At 51.7% G+C, this 12,853-nt stretch overlaps 4 protein-coding genes across 4 annotated transcripts; all 4 read left to right on the forward strand.

The window, feature by feature from the left end:
• Positions 1-1,702: 1,702 nt before the first annotated feature.
• N7515_000941 (LCCL domain-containing protein) lies at positions 1,703-3,837 on the forward strand (the record flags this gene model as incomplete). The annotated part of the gene is made up of 2 exons (XM_056661685.1): positions 1,703-2,163; positions 2,229-3,837. 2 exons carry the CDS (start codon positions 1,703-1,705, stop codon positions 3,835-3,837), a joined length of 2,070 nt encoding a protein of 689 aa, XP_056526851.1.
• Positions 3,838-4,462: 625 nt separating this feature from the next.
• On the forward strand, positions 4,463-7,169 carry N7515_000942 (uncharacterized protein; the record flags this gene model as incomplete). Its single annotated transcript, XM_056661686.1, has 8 exons — positions 4,463-4,522; positions 4,702-4,823; positions 4,877-4,986; positions 5,034-5,405; positions 5,457-5,755; positions 5,820-6,251; positions 6,318-6,562; positions 6,632-7,169. 8 exons carry the CDS (start codon positions 4,463-4,465, stop codon positions 7,167-7,169), a joined length of 2,178 nt encoding a protein of 725 aa, XP_056526852.1.
• Positions 7,170-7,463: 294 nt separating this feature from the next.
• On the forward strand, positions 7,464-8,432 carry N7515_000943 (IMPACT family protein; the record flags this gene model as incomplete). Its single annotated transcript, XM_056661687.1, has 1 exon — positions 7,464-8,432. The coding sequence occupies one exon, from the start codon at positions 7,464-7,466 to the stop codon at positions 8,430-8,432; it is 969 nt and encodes a 322-aa protein (XP_056526853.1).
• Positions 8,433-11,157: 2,725 nt separating this feature from the next.
• Positions 11,158-12,408, forward strand: N7515_000944 (lytic polysaccharide monooxygenase AA11 family protein; the record flags this gene model as incomplete). The annotated part of the gene is made up of 1 exon (XM_056661688.1): positions 11,158-12,408. One exon carries the CDS (start codon positions 11,158-11,160, stop codon positions 12,406-12,408), a length of 1,251 nt encoding a protein of 416 aa, XP_056526854.1.
• Positions 12,409-12,853: the final 445 nt, after the last annotated feature.

A 12,853-nucleotide genomic window follows, 5' to 3' on the forward strand; every position in this document is an offset into this window, starting at 1 on the left:
ATAGCAGCCATAGGGTTTGGTTCTTCATCGGGTTGAAGGAAAATGTTCACCAGCTTTGGATAATCATAAAGAGGTTTTGAATCCGACATAGCAACGACATCTTTAATCGGGAAATAAACCATCCAGATCTCATACACCATGCTGGAAAGACTGGAGCATGAAAAGCAATCAATAATAAATGTTCCAACAGTGTTGTTAACTTGGTAAATCGAAAGGGCCTCATTGTTGTGGCTTCCTTCATTGCTGAGGGCATCGGAATCTGGCAAGAAGATGACTTTTTTCATGGTCTCTGTCATCGTATCTGACTGACGAAACTCGTTCCGAAGGGTTCTGCTGCGCCAGTCTTTAACCATTTAGTTAGCCTTGTCTTCGAGGAAGTCTGCGTCGAGTCTTACGTATTATAATCCATAGTCTCTGGGGATTCTCCACGGGACATGCAAATGCAATTTGGCGACAGCCATCAATTCGGTGAACGTCCTTAAGAATGGACTTCCAATTGGTTTGTTTTGATATTGAATTGCTGGAATAGTCAAGATTAAGCCATTCAATAAAAGCTCCTCTCGCCGCTTGTTCTTGTTCCACACTTCTGGTTGAGATCCCGCTGTCTTCTGTGTTGCCCTCTGCTGGGATCGATCTTTGGTTGGTCAGATTCTTAGACTGACTTCGCGTTACTGGCATATTGAGGGTTGGTGCATTTAATGAGAGAGGAAGAAACGTCGGAATTGCTTTTATCCCTTTTCTGACCTATCTTTGGGAAATTCCAATCAAGAACCCCAATCCATTGGATTGGGCATGGCCCATGCCCGGGCCTAGGTTGGCTCATGGCTGCAACATCCGAATGGTCTGTGCCCCCATGCCGATCAGGTGGCGTTCTTCACTCCTTGGAGGCTTCTGCCTACAATAGTCAATTTGACGGCAAACGAACCGGGGCGACTCTGGGAACGACTGTCATAACACAGTACGACAGAGCCTCGAGATTTAGGGTCAGGGCCTCAGGGGTCAGTCGTAAACTACTCAGACGGTTGCACGTAGCCTTAGATGGGACCAGTCTTTGCCTCTCGGATACTATTCCCAAGGAACGCCACCGATAAAGTCTTTTCCATCGTCATTCAGTAAGATGGCTCTGATCCCTGGTCTCGTCGTCTCACAGTGTGCGACGAACAGCGCGGATGGAACGACGATAAAGTTCGCAAAGGCCAAAGCTGATACCGGGACATTTAACATTTTCCCTGCATTAGCGCAAATTCGTATAAAATCTCGAAATCAACATTGTGAAGCCTAAGATCTCCGAACCAGACTGTCAGCGCAGATGATCATGTTGCCACGACGTCACGCGAATCATTCTGATTGGGTGCCTGGCTGCCTGACGCGGATGCCCACTTTTCCCGTCTCTTCCCCAGATCTCACATCTTGTCTCTTCAGTGTTTCTTCCCATACCTTTTCCTGTTGTATCTATTCCTATCACCTCTTTCATTCTAGATCGAGCCCAGGGGTTTTCCGCTTTGTTCGATTCAGGGCTGCGTTCGGGGTGTTTCTCCGCCTCACATACCGATCGACGGCTGGAGATCTCCACTGCTTATCGCAACGCTAGCGGCCCATAAGCCACCGACCGCCGACATCATACGTACCCCCGTCGTTCGTCCGTTCGTTTTAGATTTCACAACTACAACACTCTCTCTGTCTGCAAGCGAGACCTTTCGTCATGTTTGGAGAGGGTCGAGAGGAAGCCACCAGGCTATACGTCCCTCCGCTTCTCGAAGATGAAGAACGATTCGCTTCCGAGGCTTCCGAAGATCTACCTCCGCCCGATGTCGAGGCAGGCAGCGCACTACCCGTCTGGTTACGGGAGTCGTCAAAGACTTTCCGCTGGGGATGGGTACCATTACCGCTGCGAAAAGTCGGTCGCGCGACCGCCAATTGGGTCAAAGGCCCCGACCCGCCTCACATGCTTCTGTTGAAACCACTGTTTCCCCGAGTCCAGGAACTTCCCGTCCAATACCTCGACCGTCTGCTGCCCAAGCGCAAATACAAGACTTTATTATTACTGCTGCTATATGTAGCGTGGTTCTTGCCTTGGTTTTTGATTTTGCTGCATTCGCGTTCTTCTGGTTATATTGAAGGGTATGGTCAGCCCCAGACACTGTCATGCTCGACGAATTTTTGGTATGCCCCCTCACAACTGAAGCTCACCGATCTTCGAAAATTACTAAACATCGCGGTCTCTTCAGGGAGTTCGATAATGGGTGTGGAATTAATGGAAACGAGTGTCGTCCGTTCTCCTCCTCGACTATTCCTTTCCGATGTCCTGCGAATTGCCGCGACACTAAATTGTTGGAGCCGCATGTCGTGGGTAACCAGACATACAACTACCAAGGATTGGTAGTTGGAGGGCCACAGCCGGGTTCATCTGAACCTGCCCTCTACCGCGCAGATAGCTTTGTCTGCCAGGCTGCAATCCATGTCGGTGCGATCTCGAACGATGGCGGATGCGGTGTTGTTAAGCTTGAGGGCGCAGCACATTCTTTCCCGTCAGTGAAGCAACACGGCATCCTTTCTGTCGGATTTTCGTCGACCTTCCCCAAAGCTTTCAGCTTCGTCCAGTTATCCTCGGCGCAGACCAGCTGCCCGTCTGATCCACGTTGGACACTACTTGGAATCACCGCCGCTGCCGTCGGCACTCTATGGCTTTTCTGTACATCGTCTCCCGTGTTGTTCTTCAGTACATTTTTCATGGTATTCTGCCACACAGGACTCGTTGGAGATCCGCCCTCATATCCTTTCTTGACCGACCTTGTCTCCGCTCTGCTATCTCGGCTGTTGCCAGCGTCATTTGTCGTCTACGTACTTCACAAATTTTGTGCCGCGCCACTTCTGCAACCAATCTCCTCCCCCATTTACCAGTTTTCCAAGATGTTCCTCTACTTACCACCGCTTTTCATTGGAGCTTTGAACAACTATACCTTTGCACGTTTGATTCCACTGCAGCGTCTGACCCCGATGGACATCCAGAAACAACCTGGGGCAAAGCTGGCGTTGGCTTTTGTCATCCCGGTTGTGATCACAGTCATTCTGAGCCAGGCGTGGCAAATTCGCCAGGGTGGTCTACTCCCACGGTATCTGAAGATCTACTGCACGATGGGGGTCATCATTTTAATCTTGCTGCCTCTCCCTGGTCTTCGGCTGAGGATCCATCACTATATCCTTGCCATTCTGCTCATGCCAGGCACGGCCTTTCCTACTCGTCCCTCGCTTATTTATCAGGGCTTGCTGCTGGGTCTCTTTATCAACGGTGTTGCCCGTTGGGGCTTCGCCTCCATTATTGAGACCCCAGCGGCCCTGGGAGAGCAAGCGCCGAGCGGAGATGGTATTCACGGCTGGTGGGGTGCTACCTATCCCAATGTTACGGATACATCTGTACAGATTTCCTTGCCAGAGCCAGGTTCGAACTACACCCACCACGGCAATGGTAACATCACATTTGCACTGTGGGAGCATGAGCGTATGTCAGCTCTCGCCGTTGATGGCATATCGGTCCTTCTCAACGATGTTGAACGTTGGCGTGGTTATCTCGATGAGGACAAACGCGGAGAATTTACCTGGCATCGCCATGGGCATAACGGGCTGGAGCTACAGAAAAACCCTCGCCTGGTCACTGGTGCAGACACAAGCATCGAGACACAAGGGGTTCTGTTGGCCGATAGTGATCCTGACGATGAGCCCGAAGATGTATTCTTCCGGTTCGCTTTTTTGAGAGGCTCTGAGGCTGGCAGGTACGGCCCGGCAGGAGTCTGGCTGAGTGACGGTGCGTGGTATCCCCCTGCGCGTCCCAAGGCATGAACATGCTACTTTGGTGCAGTGGTGCAGTGGTCCAGTGGATGCAGGCTTTCCTTTCGCATTTATACCTCGCAGCCCTCTTGGCAAGATAGATATACACTTCCGGCACATGTGTGCTGGACGCGCTGTGCCTTTTGAAATTTTAGAACAAGCGCGGCGTTTGCTCGATTACTCTCGCTCATAGGTTACGCTGAATGAAGATACCATATATAACAATTGTTGACATATTCCCACCCCTACTAACACTACGCATTCTAACTTCGCTGGCTTGGTGACTATTAACGCCGTCCCTGACAGCGAACACGCAAAAGATCGCAAAATCCGCTTTACCGCACATTCACAGGGTCCGCCAGGGACGGTGTTAATAGTTACCAAGCCAGCGAGGTTACAATGTGTAGTGTTACTTCCAGCGTTCTGGGCCTGACACCAGAGTATTTATCTACAAGAATAAGATTCAACATATCCCGAATCCGGACCTTCTGCATATTGATATGGCGATTTCACCACGTGATCGTATCGCCAGGCTCCAAGGCAGCCAACAGAGTCCGAGCTCGGATATTCCTCGTTTGTCGCTTCTATTTTAAGCAATATCTGTCACACTAGGTACATTTGTCATTTCGTCTCATCTATGGAGGAAGAACCAAATCATGAGGGAGGTAAAGTGCTGAGCGCGCTGGTCCGACGTGCGGTAGGTGCTCCACAATTGGCCACTCGACCAACCTGGTATAGAAAAGAATCCAGAGACCGAAGCGCAGCAAGAGACGATCAAGTATTAATCACGCATACAGTGTGATCAATGTCGACTCCGAAAGGTACATACACTCCAATCCTCGGCATGACATCCATGACTCGATTTAACGACTCCAGATCCGATGCGATAAGCGCACACCTTGCTCGAACTGTCGCAGTTCCAGCATTGCATGTCGATCAACCGGGGAAGGCCAGAAGCCATCTGAGCCCCGGCGGCGGGTTCTAATTTCGAACGAATAGTACGGACATTCGATCCATTCAGTAACAGGACAAACAATTGACTTGAGCGCAGTGAGAAAAAGATCGATGTAATTGCGCAACGCCTCACAAACATCGAAAACACTCTTCAAGAGCTAGTAAGGAACACATCTCATTCACGAGACTCTACAGCGCAAAAGCCGCGTGAATCCTACATCGCCTCTACACCACAAAAATCTACCCCATTGCAGCCGTCTTGTGCTACGGGGAACCCCCGAAACCCAAGGGCTCGTGGTATACTGCGAACCCTACTATCGAGCAGCATGACTCCAGCTCTGGGTTTGAGGGTAGTTCTTCACTATCTGCCCATGGAGCTTACGCAAGTGCATTGCTCGAGTCAGCTGTTTCGAAGAGCTCGCCGCAGGTCTTGTCCAGCCCGAAAATCAACGCGGCTCTTTCGTCGCTGAAGCAGCTTGTTGGGATGCAAAATCAGCGACGAGAAAAGGATTTACGGGCGAGTCAGCAACCTACCAAGCAGGTGAGATTAGGTGTGAAGGGTGATCTGCGTGATCTCGAGATGCCCCCGTTGGAATTGGTTCTGGGTGTCCTAAGAAAGTGTCAAGGTATGCCTTATGTCAAAGTGATACCTTGCGTACTTTGCTAACGCTCACTAGAAACGGCTCCGTCTTTCTTTGGTGGCTACGTTCCGTTCCTGAGTGTGGACTTTTTCGTCGAGAAGTGTCGTGACGTGTACTTCTGTATAGACGACTACTCTGATGCAGCTTTCGTGATCACCAATTTCTGCCTGTATATGATCTTCTACGAGCTCGGTGCTTTGGATAAGGGTGACGTTCTGCGGGAGGAATACCAACACTACATCTTAATGTGTCGCGACAACTTAGAGACGGCACTTGCCAATCTGAACATTCTGATGCCGGTGAATCAGGATTCAATCACGGCGTTAGCTGTTGGGGTCAGTCCTCTATCCTTACTTTTCGATGTTTTGACTTGCATTTCCTTCTTACTTACCTATTCAGGCCATGCACGCACTTGATATCTCGAAGCCATCGGTTTGTTGGACGCTAGCATCAACAGCCATGAACCTGTGCCAGACTTTAGGATACCATCGGTTCAGCTCCATGGAGCACGAGCCCGTACCAGTACAACGCCAAAAGCAGCTTTTATTCTGGGCTATATACGCAATTCTGAATATGATATCGCTGCGTCTAGGACGTGCCTCTCCTGTCCAGGATTACGATATCAGCCTACCAGCTCCTGATGGAAATTACGACGTCCCTAGCCCATGGGGGAGCGTGTGTATGTGGTGGACACGATCAGCGAGGATCCAGAGCGAGGTCTATCAACACCTATATAGCCCGGAGGCACTGCAGCAGCCCCAAAGTGAGCGAGTTGCACATGCGCATAGACTAGCTGCCAGGATGCAGTCGGATGTCATGGAGCCCTTCGAGGTATGTCTCTTCGTCAGTTTTCTTCAATTTGACCGACTCGTGAAATCACTAACGCAAAACGTGCAGAAATTCATGTCGTCCGATCTTAAATTGACCGAGATGGACAACATATACCTCGTGACTGACAAAGTCTCCCGGCTGGCTATTCTGACCTTGATCTACCGCGCAATTCCCGCATCGCCAGAATCGGGTCCAGCCACCTTCATACCGGAATGTATCCAGACAGCCCGAGAAGCCCTAGAAGCCCACCGACATTGCGTCACGACTCTCAATGAGACAGACGACTTCGTGAAGATCTCCTACATGCACTGGTAAGTCCTACTAAAAGATACAACAACGATAATCCCAAACGCCACGATTTCTGACAAAAGCAAACCCAGGGCCGTCCTCCTCTCCCCTTTCGTCCCCTTCATCGTGATATTCTGCAACGTAATAACAACCTTCAACGGCGCCGACCTAGCCCGACTAGAAGAATTCATCGCGTCCCTCCACCCCCTCATAACGTTCTCCCAATCCATCGAGCGACTCCACAATCTATGCTCCATCCTCGGCACCGTCGCCCGCCTTTATTTCGAAGCTAACACCCAGGCAGCCGACGAAGACCAGAATCTTATCCAGGTCGGTCAGGAATTCGATGTGTATCTGAGTGCGCTAGGGCTGGCGCCTACGAGCTTGATTCCGATGAATGGAAATGCGCAGATGAGCAATGCACAGGGATATCTCCAGACGGATGTTCCGGCTGTAGATGTTAGTTCGGCGGAGTTGCCACAGCTTGCGAGTGGGTTCGCGGGTCAGCCTGGTTCTGCTCAGGGTCAGGGTCAAGCTGCGGCGCAGCTAGGGAATTGGTTTTGGGGTAATCAGTATATGATGGGCCTTTTGGAGGAGGATTTGTCGCAGTTTAATCCCGGGTGGTCGTGACTCGTGATGACATTGGTTCGACTGCTGGCGACAACTGGCGAGTCTTGCCGCGAGTACTGGCTAATTGGCTATTGTCGGTTCTTCCCAGTTGATTGCTTACTTCACAAATTAGGAATTGTACTTGTACTTGTGTACACGGTAGAATGGAAGCTACGCAGTTGATAATTTATACTGCCTTAATGCCTGAGTGCCTGAATCCCTGGATGCCTTGGTGCCTGGATCAACTGTGGGGTCAAGTCCCCGAACAAAATAATTCTCCCCCCGCACGAGCGTTCAAGCTCTCCAAACAACACAATGTCCCCAATTCCCGAGAACCAAGACCTCGCCGAAGAAATCGAAGCGGTCAACGCCATCTACGAACCCAACACAGTGACTGTAACCCGCGCATCTCCCGCCAACACCACAAACCACAACACCCTCGACCTAGGAACTGCCGCAAACCCCAACGACAATGCCTACTCCACAGTTATAACTCTCCAAATCCCCGAACACCAGCATCTATCTTTCATCCTCGGCTTCGAACCCTCATACCCAGACACCCGTCCCGCAGTACTGGGAACCGCAACGACCGCCGCACGCGGCGAGGGCAAGATCGCCATCGATGTACTGGAAAATATCATCCAGCAGACATGGCAGGCCGGCGCCGTGTGTCTATTTGACGTAATAAGCGACGCGGTCGACGCTTTTCGGGAATTGGACATAGGCCAAGAAGAATCCGCCGACTCGTCGGCACCACCACCTGCAGACGAATCCACTGTGTCGACAGAAGCGTTCGAAGCGCTATCACTGCGCGACGCATTTGGGCTCGACGCCCCGCCGGATTGGATCCTGTCGGACGTTGTTACGGAGAAGAAGTCTGTCTTTCTGGGTCGCGTTGCGCGTGTTACGTCTTTGGCGCAGGCGCAGGCTTTCTTGGATCATCTTTTGGCTACGGATCGGAAGGTTGCTGCTGCGACGCATAATATTAGTGCTTGGCGCATTCGGCAGAAGAAGGGATCTGGGGGTGGGGAGGAGACGCTGGTTCAGGATTATGATGATGATGGGGAGACGGCTGCTGGGGGAAGGTTGTTGCATGTTATGCAGTTGATGGATGTGTGGGATGTTGTCGTTGTTGTTACGCGGTGGTATGGCGGGGTGCATCTTGGTCCGGCGCGGTTCAAGGTCATTAATGATGTTGGGAGGGATGCTTTGGTTAAGGGTGGATTTACGAAGGAGAAGGAGGAGACTACGGCAGAGAAGGGGAAGAAGAAGGGAAAGAAATGAGACGGGTTTGGGTATTTCTGATGGCTTCTGGATGTCGTTGCCACTGGTCTTCCGGCTCCCGTGTGCCCTGAAAGATGCAACATCTGTGGCTGCATGAACCGGGGTGCTTGATGAAACCTCAAGCAGGCATCAATGGCACTAGCATGGCGGACGCAACTTCCCTCCCGGACGGCCGAAACTACACGTCCGTCACATGGCTGGATTTGACCACCCACGGTGAGAGAATGATGAGGTCGCACTCGACTACGACGCTGTTGGCGGCTATACACGGGGGCCATGTCGAAGACATTTTCGATTGCATCCAGTTTCCGCGCTGCGGCGCTGGAAGTCAGAGCGATATCATTGGGCAGGCTTACGGCTCACGTGTAGGCGCACCAGATTCGCTTCGATGCTCTATGCTCTCCAAAGACTCGACAGGCGTATGGCCATGCGCATCCTTGACCGAAGTACTAGGCGGTTTCTTAAAACACCATGGGGCAAGCCACCGCAATATTTCTTCCAATGAATGACATGAATGAGCAAGCCTGGTACTCTCGGCTATCGGAGATCGCGGACATCTGTTCAAGCGGGCCGTTCGGTTAGCGGCTCAATCGGGACTCCCTCAAGCCTCATACATCTTCTCTGGATTCTTTGAGGCTCCGTTGTTTCAAGTAGCTATCGATGTATAGAAGACAAATGAAAACCGGCTTCCGTCGGACGACAATGGTCATGCAACCTATGCGAACCAAACTCGAGGATACCGTGGTAGACGAAGTCACGAAGGAGCAGGGGATGGGTCACAGCGACATGAGATACTACCCCTATCCAAACTGAATTTCTCGGATTTCATCTCGAGATCATGCTTTGAGCTTGTGACCTATTACATCTTGCGAAATTGCAGGTACTGAGCTAGTGCTTGCCACTTCCTCTATTCGGAAGGGAGAGTTCGAGCTGTTGTCTATATGAAACGCTTTAGGGGGAAGTGGACCATAAAACTGTGCGGAGTAGTATATACTCGGAACTCCGTAGGTACTGTGTAGGTAGGAACTGTGTAGTGCTAAGCAGGAGGTGGATCTGTCAAGCTCATGACCCTGGACCACGTTTTACAGATTATTTGACATGTCTGGACAGAAGACTCCGTAGCGAAGTCCGATCTGACGATCTCCCCTGAAACGCCATGGGAGTTTGACACAACCCCGGCAATGATCCCACCACGGCAGATGGTGCGGCGTAGCCCAGGTGGTATCCCCACTGGCGTCCTTCTAGGGTCGTTCCTTTAGGGCGTGATTTTGCAATTACGTAGTAGCAGTGGGACGCTGTAGAATGAAAATAGACTTGGCAACGGACTTGCTAGTCCTATTTTCTCCGTCAGATCGGAGGAAGGATTTAGACTGCACCCCACATTTAACGGCGTTAAATCCAACGATCTACAATGCCAACGACGCGGGGTGGATGAAGAACTGAGGCTTCTGTTGCTTGGGTGAGATTGATGCAGAACTGCGTCATAAGTATCGTGGGCTATAACAGGCGGCAAGGGGAGAGATCTGACGGGATGTAAATACCGACAGCATGTACGGAGTAAGTCCACCTAACTAATTGGCGCCCCGCTGACAAGAAACCAGGGCGGCTAAGTACACCGCCAGCCAATCCAGCAGACGAGTGGCCTGGTGAAGAGATGGTGCGACAAATCCAGGGGCCAGTGGATGTTGTACCTTGCGCCAGTCCGTGCGGTGGTTGGTTCGTCTCCAGCCGCCAAGTTCTTCCGATCGTCCTACTGGTCTTCTCTGCATGTTTCTTCACTTTTGACCGTCTGATCAATCAACTTGAGTTCAGGTGGAGAGAAATGTGGATGGTCAGGTAACAGGAGAAAAAAAGGATGGCTCTGAAACATCCCGGCTCCCCATCGTCCCCACACTAAACTCCAAACCGCTTGACCAAGCAGATGTCTCCGTCGACGACTCGGAGATCATCCTGGTCATTAGGCGTCTCTGGTTGATTGCCATGCACACAGCATTGGTCCATTCAGCATCTGAGGTTCGGGTTTCTCCAGATCTCGTTTAGAAGGCCCGAGAGGCTGTCCTGATGGATATATAACCCTTGACGCCGGTACTACCTAGGTCTTCTTTTTCTTCGCATCCACGTTTCTTATATTTTTCGTTCTCTTCAGACGGTTCGACAGCCAGGCTAGTCCTGTGTTCATTTCTCTCCTTCATTGATTTTTGCCTGTGGCAGGATCTTAACATTCATTTTTCTTGAAGTCTCCCCCTCGCCTGTGATAGGACCAACGTCAAACAAAAAGAGGCTGAAGTTGTTTCAATAAACAAAGAGGTTGGAATTAAGCTCGTCTTTGAAGCACATTGTGTCAGCTCACTCTGTTACAAAGGTATTGTTTGTCTGTTTCGTCGTTTCCTCCGATCTGTTTGTTTTATCTGATCTATTGGACGAAATGTACTATTGGGGGTGGTTGGTGAACATCTATTACGCTTGTGTCTTGCTTGACAATAGAGCGACGTCAATGAGCCCCCATTATATTTACTACCTAACCCTTCCCCAGCTTCTTGATGCTTGCATATTTCTCATGTCTACCATCCCGCTAATCTCCCGCTGTAGCTCTTCGCTCCTTCCACGCCCAAGGTCCACTCCTTTTACATTCCCTTGATTCCATTCGTCTGGCACGAATCGAATCCACTTCAATTTATCTGTCGATCCAGATCTGAAGAAACTATCAAAAGTTCAATCTTCCACCATGATGTTCAGCTCCACCGTGATGGCCGTCCTGATGGGCGCCTCCATGGCCAACGCCCACATGATCATGAGCTCGCCCGTCCCGTACGGCAAGGACACCCTGAACAACTCGCCTCTGGCCGCAGACGGTAGTGACTTCCCTTGCAAGCTTCGCGACGGCGTCTACGATGCCCCAACCGCTGAGACCATCCTCGGCATCGGCGAGGACACTCCTCTGACCTTCATCGGAAGCGCCACCCACGGCGGTGGTTCCTGCCAGATCAGTCTGACCACCGATCTGGAGCCCACCAAATCGTCCAAATGGCAGGTGATCAAGTCTTTCGAGGGTGGCTGCCCTGCCAACGTCGATGGCAACTTGTCCGGCGGCGAGGAGCCCGACACTTTCAAGTTCGCTATTCCCGAAGGCATCGCCCCTGGCAAGTACACTCTCGCCTGGACCTGGTTCAACCGCATCGGCAACCGTGAGATGTACATGAATTGCGCACCCATCACTGTCACCGGCGGCTCCTCCAAGCGCTCCACCCAGGAACTCGAGAAGCGCGCTCCCGACTTCCCGCCCATGTTCGTCGCAAACGTCAACGGCTGCATGACCACGGAGATGATCGATATCCGCTTCCCCAACCCAGGTGAATACGTCGAGTACTTGGGTAATCCCGCCAACCTTGCCAAGGAAGGCGCCCCGGCATGCACTGGCACCCCTACCTTCGGCGGCGACGGCAATACTCCCGCCTCTGGCTCAGGCTCTGGCTCCAGCGGTACTGCCTCCTCTGGCTCTGGCTCTGGCTCCAGCGGTACTGCCTCCACTGGCTCGGACTCGGGAGCCGCCTCATCCGGCTCTGCTTCCTCTGGCTCTTCTTCCCCCTCCGCAGAGAGCGCCCCCACCGAAGCCCCCGCGCCGACCGTCCCCGTCTCGGTGCCTACTGCCCAGCCCGTCGCTACCACGGCACCTGCCCCGACTCCCGACTCCACTGATTCAGCTGGCTCCGACTCCGGCTCTGGTTCCAGCGCCGGTGTTCTGACGGGTCCTTGCAGCACCAATGGCCAGTGGAACTGCGTTGGAGGCAATACCTTCCAGCGCTGCGCTTCCGGTACCTGGTCTGCGGCGCAGCAGATGGCGACCGGCACTGAGTGCAATACTGGCTTGAGTGCAGAGCTCCTCATCAGTGCCTCGAAGAAGGCCCGTCATGTCTCGAACATGCGCTTCCGCAGACGCTCCATTCATGGCGCTGTCCACGGCTCTCACTTCGCTTGAGTACATACCTGACAAGATCCGCTGGCATCGGATGTTGTCCCATTTCTTCACCACTTGATGGTTCTTTTTTTTTCCCCATTTTCTCAATTCTTTTTCTGGCCGTCTTGCGCCTTTTCTTTTCACCTTTCTTTCTCGTGTCTGGCTATGCGGACTGGGCCGAGCCTTCTTACATTTCGGTGCAATATATGTCACTTTTTATCCTGTATATTTAGGAGATGAGGCTAGGAAAATAGGACATCTCGATCAAAGTCAATGACACTTGTGTAGTCTATGCATGATGCATTCTGTAGCCAATAGTGTTGGGATGTTAGTGCTGCGTGGACAAGAGTGTCTCTGTCTGACGTCCAGTCGCAAGTCGCAAGATCGGCTGCAGTGAAAATAACAGCCAGACCAATAAGGATACATGTAGCAAGTAGAAGCAAGATGTTTGTCAAATCAGGTGAAG

Source organism: Penicillium bovifimosum (genome assembly GCF_028826915.1).
Source record: "Penicillium bovifimosum strain IBT 22155 chromosome Unknown utg000001l_segment0_segment0, whole genome shotgun sequence".
Taxonomy (NCBI): Eukaryota; Fungi; Ascomycota; class Eurotiomycetes; order Eurotiales; family Aspergillaceae; genus Penicillium; species Penicillium bovifimosum.